The sequence below is a fragment of the Colius striatus genome, chromosome 1 (genome assembly GCF_028858725.1).
Source record: "Colius striatus isolate bColStr4 chromosome 1, bColStr4.1.hap1, whole genome shotgun sequence".
Classification (NCBI taxonomy): Eukaryota; Metazoa; Chordata; class Aves; order Coliiformes; family Coliidae; genus Colius; species Colius striatus.
In genome coordinates, this window is record NC_084759.1 from 8537316 (window position 1) to 8550587 (window position 13272).

Consider the following 13272-nt stretch of genomic DNA (forward strand, 5'->3'; position numbering starts at 1 on the left):
TGACAAACATCTGCCCATGTCAACAGTGTTAGGTGAAACAAAGCTCCACCAGACACTGATCCAGGCGACTTCCCATCTGCGCTCTGCCACCACCTCCCTGCTGACAGCTGGGCATGCTTGCAAAGCACCTCTGCGACTGCAAAGCCAGGCACCGACTGTGGCTCCCTGACAGCTCTGCCTTAGGACTTCACACCAAAAGCATGTGTAATGCTATAAATGTTTCACTCTCTCTGGTTGCAAATAAAGGTTTTATTTCTCCCAAGAAGACAATCTTACTTACTTGGGATAGCGTCTCTGCTGAAAGATGGGCAGAATCTCTGCATCTTGATTTGAATGTAGAAGCAGTAAATCCCGAAATCTTTCTGTCAGGACAAAGAAAAAAAAAAAAAAAGAAAAAAAACAAAAAACAAAAACAAACCCAGACTGTGACTCTGCATTAAATGTTCAGGCCACAAGTAAGCAAGCAGTAATATCAGTGAATTCTCCATCAATATTTACCAGAGGACAAAGCTAAGTGTATAGGGAATAAAATCTATATATTCATACAAAACTGCTGCTAAGACTAGAAATGACTGTAAAACTTTTAAACAATATTTTTAAATGTCTTTTTTTTTAATCCAATATTGAATTCTACTAGTGTTCACAGGTTTATCAGGTCTGCATAAGGATCTTCTGGGCATAATACATAGACATATGGTCTTCTGGGGTCTTCTAGGCATCATAGACAGCCATAAACAGTCCCTGCCTTGAAAAGTTTAGTCTAAAAACAAAGGAGGAGCCATTTATTCAAAGATCACCATAGTGTAAACTAACAGAGAATAATTAATAAATTAAGGTTGCGATACAAGTGGGTAACAGATTCAGTGATATTTTCAAGGATAGCTGGAAGACTGGCTTGCTTTCTGTTCTCTGCTATATATTTTAAAAACTGCATTATAGGATCATCTGAAGCAGATACGTTTTTTGTCATTTAGCTTTACCACCCGCCAAGTGAAGGGGTGCCTGTGGCTTGTGTACATGCCTTTCTCTGATGGCTTTCTCCAGAGGTGGTTAGACACAATATGTAAGCACCATCTGTAGGAGCTTCTATCGGTATGTCAGTTCCTGGAAAATGGGAATCTCCTCAAAATTCACTTGATATCCAAATTCAGGGATAGGAGGTAATTTCCCAGCCAGGTCAAACCCCCTTAGCACATCTCATGGCTTTCCATAGCATGGGACATGCTCTGTTTCCTTCTCTCCTTCCACCACCTGCAACTTCTATTTACCAATACTCCAGTGGCACAGCCACCTTACAATTGTGGCTTTAAATCTGCAGCTACAGGTGTTATCCTTCATTTGCTAAATCCCAATTTGTAGCTCATGTTGTGTGTAGTAGCTTTACTATGGGTTTCCCTAAACTAGCTATCTCTTCCATGTAAGTTTTTAACACTGAGAACTGAACTTGAGGATAAGTGTATTCCTTCCTCCCTTTATATCACTATGTATCTCAAAATATCCACTAACATCAGGTTTATAAATAACAAAATCAAGAGACAGAACATTGGTGGAGAAAAACATCTGAATCTCCCAGCTTCAAGAAGGAACCACAGCAGCTTTCTTATTTCTTTCAGGTTAGTATATGATGGCTTTATTGACTTCCAGTTTGATGTAGTGTTATGTCACCATATGTAAACTCCATTAATCTGGATATAATTCTGCTATACAGCCTCTAGTATGGAAAAAAAATCCAACCCCATACTTCATTAAGTTGTAAGACTTTGAAGGAAGCATAATAAATTCATCTATTAACTCTCTTGTTAAGCACTCACATTTAAAGGTCAGTTGTCTTAGATGGTCTAATCTAATCTTTCATCATCTGGCTAAGATGTATTGCAAACATCTCAGAAAAGTGAAGAAAAAAGGGCTGATACTTTGCATCAGCCTTACACCTCTTCAGATTCCATTTTGAAACAAATAAGCACTGGTACCTCCAAAATAGTTACAGCACTTTCAAAATGTAACCTGGCTTCCCCCGTACCTAACTGGGATAGAGTCTGGATGTAGCTAACAAGAATAAACGCAACAATGTAAAGATGGAAGTGAAACTCTATGAGCATCTTTCAGGGAACAGCCTGTTCACTGTCTTGACAAAAAGCTTGCCATTACAGATACTTTTCGACATCTTGAATTTTTAAGAAGATGCAGAGACTTGCTTTTTTCTCAGTTCTCTGGTACACGGCAATATGCTGTACATAGAGCATCCTGTCATCCTTTAAAGATGGACATCAACTGAAAGGCTTCAGGTAGCTTACCCTGGTGCAAAATATCCAACTGTATGTTTCAGACCAAGTACACTGAGTTACAAATTTCTAGGAACTCTTTATAAAAAGGCTTTATATAAATAACAGCCTTTGTGTGAGCCTGGCAAAGGAATGAGAGGAAGTGACCTCCAGAACATGGTACAAGCCACCATGATTAAGATTTTGTCTTTGATGTAGTCAGCTTGCTTTATCTTTGTGGGGCTATAATCAGGCACAACAGCAATGTAAAGTATGGGGTGACACGGTCTTCAGTTCAGTTCTGCACACCACCACATTACATCTGAGTGATGCCGGCCTGGCAGATCTTGCAAAGTGCTTATGACTCTCTGGGAGACACAAAAGACATCTCAGTGAGGGTTCAGGTATGTCTCACTCCATTGTTCAGCCTGAGATGGATGGCAGCCAGGCAGAGAGCCATATTCCATCTCTATTCCCTACTCCATAACTCCTTTTCTTGTGCTGCTGCCCTTTCCCATTGATTCAGGCCACCTGGCTGCACTCCAGGACTCAACTCAACAGGCCACAATCTTGAAAATATTTTGAATAGTAACATGACAGGGCTGGCCAGTACTGTAGTGAAAGCAGCCAAGTTACAGCATCTGAAATTGGCCTATACAGCTTCCCTACTAATCTTGGTTTAGTTAATGTCAACTATTTTTTTTTCCTCATGCTATGGCAAATTTCCCAGGCAGATGTGTTTTCTTTTCACCATACGACTTTACTCATTTTTCCATGGCAACACTTAAGCTATGTGGTAGTGTTCCACCTCATCTCAAACACATCCTACAACTTCCTCCAGCACATGTAGTCTCCAAGTCCTGTTAATCATCTTAAGAGAAATGGCACACCGAACAGAAGCCTGTAGGAGTAATTCATTCTGTAGGACCACTACACATGCACCTTGCCCTTCAAGTCTATCATATTCTCATATTACACATGCATATGCACGATACAAAAGTCACACTGGTGCAAATAACACTATTGCTTTTAAGGACTGTTTAGCATGGTGGTGAGGGAGGTAATGAGAGCTTTGGCAGCTACTGGCAGAACACAGGTACTTTTGGTGCTTGACAAGTGAAGGCTTTTGTATTTGTATGAAAAAATCCACAGTGGATACCTTCCAAGGGGGGGAATTTTTTTCAAAAAAATCTAAGACTTTCTTCAAACTCATGCTACAACAAATTAAAAGCTTGAGAACTAATGAAACTAATGGTTAGAGTATTTTTGACATTATTTTGACTTGCAGTCAGTAATTGATCAATAGAACCAAACCAAATCACAGACAATCTTATTATTTTAGAGAGACACCTCCCATTTTCCACAACTTGCTACAGTTTTGTGAATGTGATGCTTTTGTCTAGGTGTTGGTCTGGCTTGTTAATGAATACCATTATTAACATTTACTTAACTACATTTTAAATGTCTTACTTGTGAAAATCTGCAATCATCGTTTCTGTCCCTCATTCTATGCATGCAATTTGCATTGAAGTCTGTACTAGCTGGTCTCCTAATGATTTTTTATATTGTTCTGAGATCAATTGTGCCATTGATTGTTTTGTCACTCTGCTGAGTGTGACACTGCAGACACTGTCTCACCAACTCTCCCATAAGTCTACCCACAGGACAAAATTCCCACAGAATGGTTGCACAGTCACATCTGATGCTCAAGCTTATCTTTTCAACATGATGACTATCTCCGTTCCTCTTGGCATCTTAAGCATGCAAGTACCTTCCAAATCCTTCATCAGTGCAAAGACCTCAGTTAAATTAAAGCAGTCTCACTGGGATCATGTATGTTTGTCTAAATGTGTAACATAGTTACCTGTGATGACTTGGGGCTGGATGTAATAACACAGTCTTTACAACCTGTCCCCCTAAATGAGAAAGGTTATACACTACAAGAGAGAAGAGCAAGTTTGCCACTGAGAGCTTTATAGATTTAGTCTTAGATATTAATGTCAAACTTAATCTCATATACCTCTCTTCCTTGTCTCTCATCTAATTTTTCTTCCCCCTTTTCCACCCTTTGTTCCTCCAACCTCCCCCCAGCTCAACATATTCATAACTTAGCTACTGGAACCTCAACATGAAGGTTCACTAAGATCTTTATAATAACAGTTACAAACCAGTTACCCATTTACAAGCACAAGAGGATGCATTTCAATGGAAATTTTCCCTTTTAAATATCTAGATGCATGTCATCATTGTACTCAAGCGGAATGGGCTTGTGCTCAGTAAACAGTAATATGTTATAAAACTGTGAGCAAGAACAGGCATACAGCTTGAAGCCATTCAAACCAGTTACACAGTCAAGTTTTCTTTCTTCCAGGATACACTATTTAAGACAGGAGGAGAGCAACAAAGGGAAATTTTACAGTAATATAATATCTGGGGCTCTCAAAGCAAAGGAAAATAATTTGTACAGAAGATCCTTGTGAGTCAAAACACATTACTATTCACATGCTGTAGAAAGAGACATTGTTGCACAGGGAGAACTGGCCTTGTTTTTAAAGCATATCCCTGAAGATCTTACTGCTTTAGCACTTTAAAAATGGTGCCAAAAGTCACACACTGCAGTTGTGTCAGATTTGACTTTAAAAGGCAGGTCTTGCAGTTCTCTTTTCCTTGTTCTTCCTTGTTAAAAATTACAGAAAATAACAGCAAAGTCTCTCTGCTGAATTCCAAGGGTCTTGAAAAATCAAATTCCTGCTCCTTCAGAATTTGATGGGTCTGTACCTATGAGGCCATAGCAGTATATAACTCAAGTCTGAGATATTATCGGTTGAAGTTAACCACCTTTTACCCATCAGATTCAGATCACTCTGAACCTCTAATAACACCAGGTTGAATTGCACGTAACCAATACAATTAAGAACAGTGTAAAAGTGATGGTAATTGCTTTTAATGGGATAAGGATATTCGAGTTTTACTTTTTAAATCAAAGTTTGTAAGAATAAATAGAAATGTGATTGGAAAACAACTAGAGATTAGGAAATCAGAATAGCCTCATCAGTTATCAAGTACAGAACATTGTAGTCCAGAAGCTTAGCTATCTACCAAAAGGTCTATGCATACTGACATTCTCATGAATCTGGATATTTTACAGTCATGTTTCTATATTACCTTCAGCAATTCTGCATTCATTGAGATGCAAATCTCAGTTCCATCTTAAACCACATAGACACTTGAAGCCCTGCAATTTCAAACTAAAAAAATCTGCTTAGTTTTATGCAAAATGCAGAGTGGTCTGCAGCACTTTCCCTAACCATAAATAACACCTTACAACAATTAAAAAAACCCCAAAAGATAAATTAAGTCAGCTTTCTTACAACTGCCAACAGCATTTAAAAGGATTTAAGACCCACTAATTTGACTGTTTTTCAAGACCTGTAAATTTGGAAATGCTGTCATAAGTAGTTCTTCAGTGCCTTGTAATAAGAAAAGGCATTTAGGAAGAAGTCTTTGCCAATTAAGGGCTATAAAATTCTGATGAGCAATAAGATGGCATAAAACCGAAACGCCCGATATTTCAGTGTGACCTGTAGCTTATTAAAGAGAAAGTTTCTGAAGTTAAGGAAGTATCATTTCTCTCCTCTTGAAGAGTGAGTGCTACAAATATACTCCATCATATTAAAAGGGAAGGAAAGAAAACAATGTTGAGGTAATGTCAATGAGCTAAAGGTTCCAAAATGATTACATCATAAGCCGTGGAATTCCCCTGTAAGATACATATTTTGCTGACACAAAGATACAAGCTTTTTGACCAGCTTGAACTTCCACGATTCTCAGTCCATTAAACCTCACCAAGTTTCATTCTCCTGTTTTTTCCCCACCATTTCCTTCCCTCCTGATCAGTCATTGGAAAGAGTAATTAGAGCCACAGCTACTAAAAAAATTAAAAGATATTAAAAAACACTAAAAGGCCAGAAAGTTGAAAACTATATAAAAAAAGTTGTTCTTATTTAAAGGAAATAGAGGAGCTTTCACAGAAAGGCAACTTGTCTCTTTATTTTCTAAACTAGGTGATTAGTGATCACTCTTCTGTTCAACATTTTATTTTGCAGGATTTTAGTTTATTTAACCAAAGTGGAAAGAATAAGGAAACCAACTCATCATTACACAAGTCATCAGTGAACCTTCCAGCAGCTCTGGACCTGTACAATAGTCCTTTCTTTGAAGAAAATCTTTGTATACCCTGCTTTCCCCTCTAACCTGCATTTGCTTCCTACAAAGTAGTCAGCTCTTTCTCTAGCTGAGCGCTTACCAACTGGAAATCATTCCCCCTCCCTCATTCTGGCATCAATTCATCCTTTCCCTGCTGGAACTCTAGGCACTTTCTCATGTCTTTAAAATGTCCCACCTACTATGTCAAAATTAGCTTGGACAGATTTATCTCTAACTAGACCTCCCTCATTTACACTGTAGTCACACATATTGCATATTTTATGTGTTTATACCCATCTGTCAGCCAATGAAGAAACACAGTAAGGCAGTTCTTGTCCAAGGAACTTTAAAACGTGGAAGATGAATGATGGGAAGGAAAAAGCATCAGTTGCTTTGTTTCAAAACAGCAAAGAGAGACACTGAGGACCACATTTAGACTGCATTTTGTATGTCTAACTTGACAAGACAGCAGTGAGTGACCCAGACTACCTATTAGCTACGCTGCCAGATCCAGGTTCCCCAGTGAAGAGAAGCAGACACAACACCAAAGTTAAACAGTCTTGAGTACTCAGTTAGAAATCCTTCTGTAGGTTATACAGCAACTCCTTGGCAGAGTTGGGGATCAGCTAAACTGCTGGAGTTCAAAACCAATGTCTTAATCAAGAAATGTGCTGTTTGTTTTTTCTCAGAGACACTTATGCTTGAAGAATATTTCTGTCAGAACAATAGAGTTCATTCCACAGCTTAACCCTTACAAAGTGCAACAGTAAAAGAGGGTTTAGAAACAACACAAATAGGTAACTTTTTTAAAAAGTCTTTATAAACACATGCTGTGAAGCAATATGCAGATTTTTTAGCACTGAGTTCTACAATTGCTCACTTTGGCCATGAAGTACCATACTTCGCTGTCTGAACTTGCCACCAGACAATTTAGGGAGGCTCAACTACCATTTTCTTCACTAGTGGTGCACTTTCCTCCATCACAACATGCCAGAAGAAATGATGAGGCATCCTTTTTTGGCTTTAAAGTCAAGTTGTGACACTTGATCTAAAAAGCCCTTGCATTCACAAATAAAAAAAATGCAATGGGAGATTCAGTTGGTTCTCTTTTTGTAACTTATAATCTGATACAGAAAACTAGGGAAAGCTCAACCTTTCAAAAGCTACATGGGATTTTAACAACAAAATGGAGCTTTATCCAGCTGTGCAATTACTGCAATACTCTCCAACACTGCAAAGCTCCAGAGCGTTTGTCTCTACAAAGCTGCGCAAAGGCACAATTCATCAGGCTGTACCAATTCACATCAAGGGGCCCCTACTCTAATGTCTTGCTTCACATGCAGACACCTATGGAAGAATCAGCAGAGGGAAAGACCCTCCTGATGCCACTTTCCCAGCCTCCAATCATTTCTCTCTCAGCGGATCTCCTGAGCTTAAAGTGATTTGTCTATTAAGAAATGCCTTGACTCCCCTTTAAAGTACTTGTCCAATCCCCCAAGTAAACCTCCGAATATGTCCCACATCCTCTGGCAAGGAATTCCATGTGTGTCTCACCTACTACACAAAGATCCATGACCTTATGTTTTCTCTGAAATTATGTCTTACTGACTGTACTTAATGGCCAAAAGATCTGATACTGGTAGAAACCATGAATAGTCAGATCCTATCCCCTCATCCTTCCTGTGTAATGCATGATTTTGTAGACCACTGCTATATTCTGCTAAATTTTCTTATTTCCAGGCTAAAGAGCCCCTGCATACCCAGTTGTCCCCTTTTGGAAGCCCTTGCATGTTTTTGATCCTCTTTGTCATTCCTTCTTGAATGCTGCCCAGTATCCTATCTGAGAGATTAGGACTCAAGTCACAGAATCACAGAATCATAGAATCACACATCACAAAAATCCCCACAGTGCTGTACAACTATCTCCTCTGCTTTATTCTCTACTCTTCTAAATCATTTTTCTCTTTATTTCTGCTGAGCACTAAGCTGATATCTTCATGGAAATAATTATCATGACTTTAAAGTGTTATTCTCAGGCTTTCACGGTCGCATCATCTCCAGCCATGTGTTTGCCACCAAATTTATCCAACGTCAGTACACACCCACACGCATACACGCGTTGGTATTTTTAGCCAGATCTATTAATAGGTTTGTAAGTGTAATATATTTTATACATTTGAACAAGCTACAAGGACTTTTTGTTTAACACATTTAAATGGCAGCCACAAAATAATGAAATTAATCCCATCCAAGGCTAAAATTTTGCAGCATAACAAAACCACTACCAGTCTATTTGTATTTGGTCCCAGTTTAAACTGTAGGCATACAGACATAGCTTCATTATTAAACTCAAAATATGCAAATCAATTAATAATCACTTTGCACAATCACAGAACAGCTGGAAGGCAGAAGGGAATCTCTGGAGATTGTCTAGTCCAGTCCCCCTGTTCTGAGCACTATCAACAGGAGGAGCTTGTTCATGGCCATGTCTCTCTGGGTTTTGAGTATCTCCATAAATGGAGACTTCACAGTCTCTCTGAGCAACCTGTTCCTGTGCCTGACCACTCTCACAGTGCAGAAGGTTTTTTTTTTTTTACATTTAAAAAGAATTTCCTGTATTTCATTTTGTGCCTACTGAGAAGCGTCTAGCTCGTCTTGTTTACTCCCTCCCAGATAAAACTGGTTAGGGCAAAGGATTTTGGCAGGAACAATTACATGCCATGGGACTTCCATTCAAGATCTAAAGAGCTTTTCCCTGTGCAAAAAAAAAAGGGGTTATTTAAATCTGATGAGATGATATTTTATCTTTAGTCACTGTTGTGGAAGTAGGTGATGCAACAAATTCTTTGCACACCCAAAACACACAACAAGCTAGTCCTGTACAAAGTGCTCCTACTTCATCACAACAGAACAGGTAGGAAGCCCTAGCAGATTTTGGCCTAGCGAAGGATGTGTCTATAGACACATCACTGCTAAATACATCCCAGTTCTTTGCACTAACTCTTCTTAAAACCCATCCTAAATTTCTCTGTTATTATTAGCAGTCTGCTTATGGAGCAGGAAAATAAAAATCAATATTTTGTGCTGTTTCCATTGATTGCCACTTTTGGATAAAACTGCATACCCACATCTGTTTGAGGAGGGAGACACAGTGGGTTACAATTCATAGAACGGTAGGGGTTGGAAGGGACCTTTAGAGATCATCCATTCCAGATCCCCTGCTCAAGCAGGTCCACCTAGATCAAGTCACACGGGAACATGTCCAAGTGGGCTTTGAAAACCTCCAGAGAAGGTTTAATCTTCCTGGGCAGCCTGTGCCAAGGCTCCCTCACCTAACAGTAAAATAGTTCTTCCTCACATTTAAATGGAACTAAACAGCAGTCAAGATGTTGCCATGCCACAGGCTTTGTGCAGGCTGGGCAGGTTAGATGCTGGCTTCTCTTACCTGGGGCAGGTATGGGAAGGGAAGCCACAAGAAGACAGCAGCGTTACAAAGGAGATCAATAATTTCCTTATTAAGGCACCTTCACTCCCTGCCTTGTAATATCATGAGATTGCCCATCCCTCTTCCCTCTAGCTACAGTTGTGAAGGAGATTGCTAATCACCAAGGCTCAACTGATGTTAGTAAGGTCATTAAGCATAATTTTTACTTCCTCACAGCTAAGTTGTGTGAATACCCACAATGAAGGTGCTAAGTTGTTCTCAGACTCTGTGTTGAGGTCCAGAGAGAAAGCTGAAATATGATGAATACTTAAGAGACAATCCTCACACTGATATACACCCCATGGGAGAAATGTCTGTCCAGCCAATCACTTAGCTAAACTAAAATGCCAGAAATAACAGTAACAAGGGTCCAAATAAGAAACAAAAGAAGAAATAGGGTATTAAGAGACTCCATTTATATATAAAAATAATTTCTCCTATGTTTTCAGCTGCCTATGTCTCTCAGAACATATACAAGTTCTCCAAAAGCACTCCTAGCACTCATTTCACTGAAGCATAACACAGGATATAGTGATCAGAGCTCAGCTGGATCCTATTTTCTACATAAATTTTGCTAGCCAACTGAGGACAATCCACTGGGAAGAAATGTATATTTTTTTCCAAAGATCTAATCACATATGAGGCTCCATTTCTTATAACATGTCTCAAAGGGCAATAAGAAACCTCAGCAGGAAATCATCTGAATGACTGGTAAATGAAACAGCCATTAGATATTCTTTTTCTCTCTCTCTTTTTTTTTTTTTTTTTGGATAGGTGGTAAAACGCAAAACACACAAGTGTATCAGGAAATGTATCAAAAGTTTCACTCTGCTGCGAGCAATTTTGTAATTTCTCCTTGAATATAAACTACTATATATAGCCTACCTTGGGTAGTTTTCCTTTACTCTGAATTAATAATTTCTTAAAAAAAAATATTTGCTGATTTAACACTAGCTCTTGTGTAGACTCTCCTTAAAATGTGCTGCAGGATTTTCTACCAGCTTGTTATCTCCATCTTTCAGCTATCATGATGTCATGAATGTAAGAAAATACTAAACAGATATGTTTTTACATGACAGAAAATCTGCTACTACTCAAGTCAACAGAAAAAGTATTTCCAGCATTGGATGGGAGAGAAATGCTTGAAAATGTTGCTATGCAATACTACACCGGTAACTATTTTCTACAACAAAGAACCAGTGGTTTAACATGATTTAGATCACACAGTTCCTCACATCATTGTAAGGAAATGGTTTGGCATGTACTATTCAGAAACTAGTATTTTGCCAATCCTTATAACTCTAAGATGCCATTAGATATCTTTCGATTCTTTTGGTCACCAGTCACAACTCAGTACCAATGTACCATCATGAATTCAGCAATACAAAACAGCACAGAAATGATAAAAACCTCTTCATGCAGCAATGGCACATGCTGGTACATATGTGTTAAGAAGTATAGGAGACTTTTAAAGAAGTACTATTTCTAAACAAATTTTTTTTATTAATTAAATTCTGCTTTATTAGGAAAGCACACTGATAAAACTTCATTTGTCATGCTTGTTAATGATGGGGCACAATTAGCATAATCCTGTCAATCCATTACAAAAATTGCCAACATCAAATAACAGAAACTACAAGAGTGTGTTCCTTTAATTATAAATTCTACCTTTTTTAAACTAGTCATGCCTAAGCTTAAGAGACACTCAGCTAAGTGAAATCCTTGAGGGAAAGCCCTGTGCTGTCAGGCTGGCACCAGCATCTTGGCAAAGCACAGCATAGAATCACAGCTTCATGTTTGAAAATGTGCACGGGTGTCTGCAGCACTTTCCCTGACAAAATGGCACTTACAGTGTGATTAATGAATAAGGAATAAGAGAGAGTCCTTAAAATTGTTTATTGCAATGAGGAGCACAAACTGCTCACTGATTTATTTTCATTTCACGTAACATAAGGAGGCTTCTTAGAGGCTGTAGATGTGTTAGTTATTGTCAACAGTACCGTAAAATGATCACAGCAACCACTGCAGCAAAACTCAAAATAGCCAATAATCTCTGAAACTCCTCCTTTCCCCAAAATCTCCTTTCAACACTGTAAGATGTGTCAAGAGTCTTTGGTAAATGCCACCCTCCACCAAGTTCTCCCTTGTCCAACACATATTAAACCACAAATGTGACTATTAGAATCCACAGATCAGCAGAAAAGCCTTCTCTCTTACTTATGATCATGGTATTTACTACAGCATAACTTTAAATTTTCTGGTTCCAAGTAAGTCACAAAAGTAAGCATTCATCTACTACTTATTGGCCTCTATGTATAGAACAGGGTCCTTTCAAATTACTACAAACACAGTGATGCTTTACATAAAGCACTGTCTAAATTTTAATCTCTATAGCCGGTCAATCAAAATGTTGCTTAGGTAGACTACTGGTATTTTAAGAGAAAAAAAACCCATTAAAATGTAAAAACCCATACCCAAATGATGGAAGTTTAAGGATGTGTGTGTGCATACATATATATACATACACACAACTAAAATGCAGCACTTCATGAAAGTCAAAGTGGAGTTCTCACGTGCCCATCTCTTTTCCCAGTTAAGAGTTGCCAGTCAGACTGTATCTGCCACAATGCAAGTGCTCTCTTTCTCCAAGACATCATGGCATATTACAGCAAACATATCCTAAACTGGGAACCCAGCCAGAACACAAAAAAAGTTGGAGACATACAAATCCTAAGAGGCAGTGGGGAGAGAATTTCCAAGTGATACTTTTGGCTTTCAGACAGTATTTCTGGTCATATGATTTTTTTTAAAAAACAAGTAACATTTCTCATTGAAAAAATAAATCAACTTAAAAAAAAGCAGGAGGGTGGAGGGCATCTTTTATTCATTTACTAGGCAATTTTATCACTCATATTTCCCAAGGAAAAAATTGCTTTGTAAAGTAACATGGAATGTTATTTCATTCCCTGCTCTTTGCTTTGAATTTGCTGCTGCTTTATCAAGCCTGCTGAAGGCAACAAGGCCTGAAACACAAGCCATTTTTTCCGGTTGTTTCAGCAGATCTAATAAAAGATCTCTCCTTACAAAACTTGCTTCTCATGGAATATTATTTTGTTACAGTGTACTTTGGTTTAACCTGCTACAAATGTCAGAAACTGTACATGACGTCCTTTTTGAAACAAGCTCTATTGCTTTTATCCCCATTCTGAGCAAAAAGTGCTTTACTTAAAGAAGAAAAAGAGGAAGAAGAATAACATGCCTGAGCTGCAGAAATATGGGTTATGTCAGTGAAACAAAATATAGGCTATACCCTGCCCATCA

The 13272-nt window shown here is 38.5% G+C and overlaps 1 protein-coding gene across 3 annotated transcripts in view; it reads right to left on the bottom strand.

Annotated features, from left to right (window-relative positions):
- The window catches only part of NOX4 (NADPH oxidase 4), a 104911-nt gene that overhangs the window by 35058 nt on the left and 56581 nt on the right, over positions 1-13272 (bottom strand). For all 3 annotated transcript variants that reach the window (XM_062020372.1, XM_062020370.1, XM_062020371.1), the window contains one exon: positions 281-362. In XM_062020372.1, coding sequence (XP_061876356.1) covers positions 281-362 — 82 coding nt within the window. The remainder of the gene's footprint in view (positions 1-280; positions 363-13272) is intronic.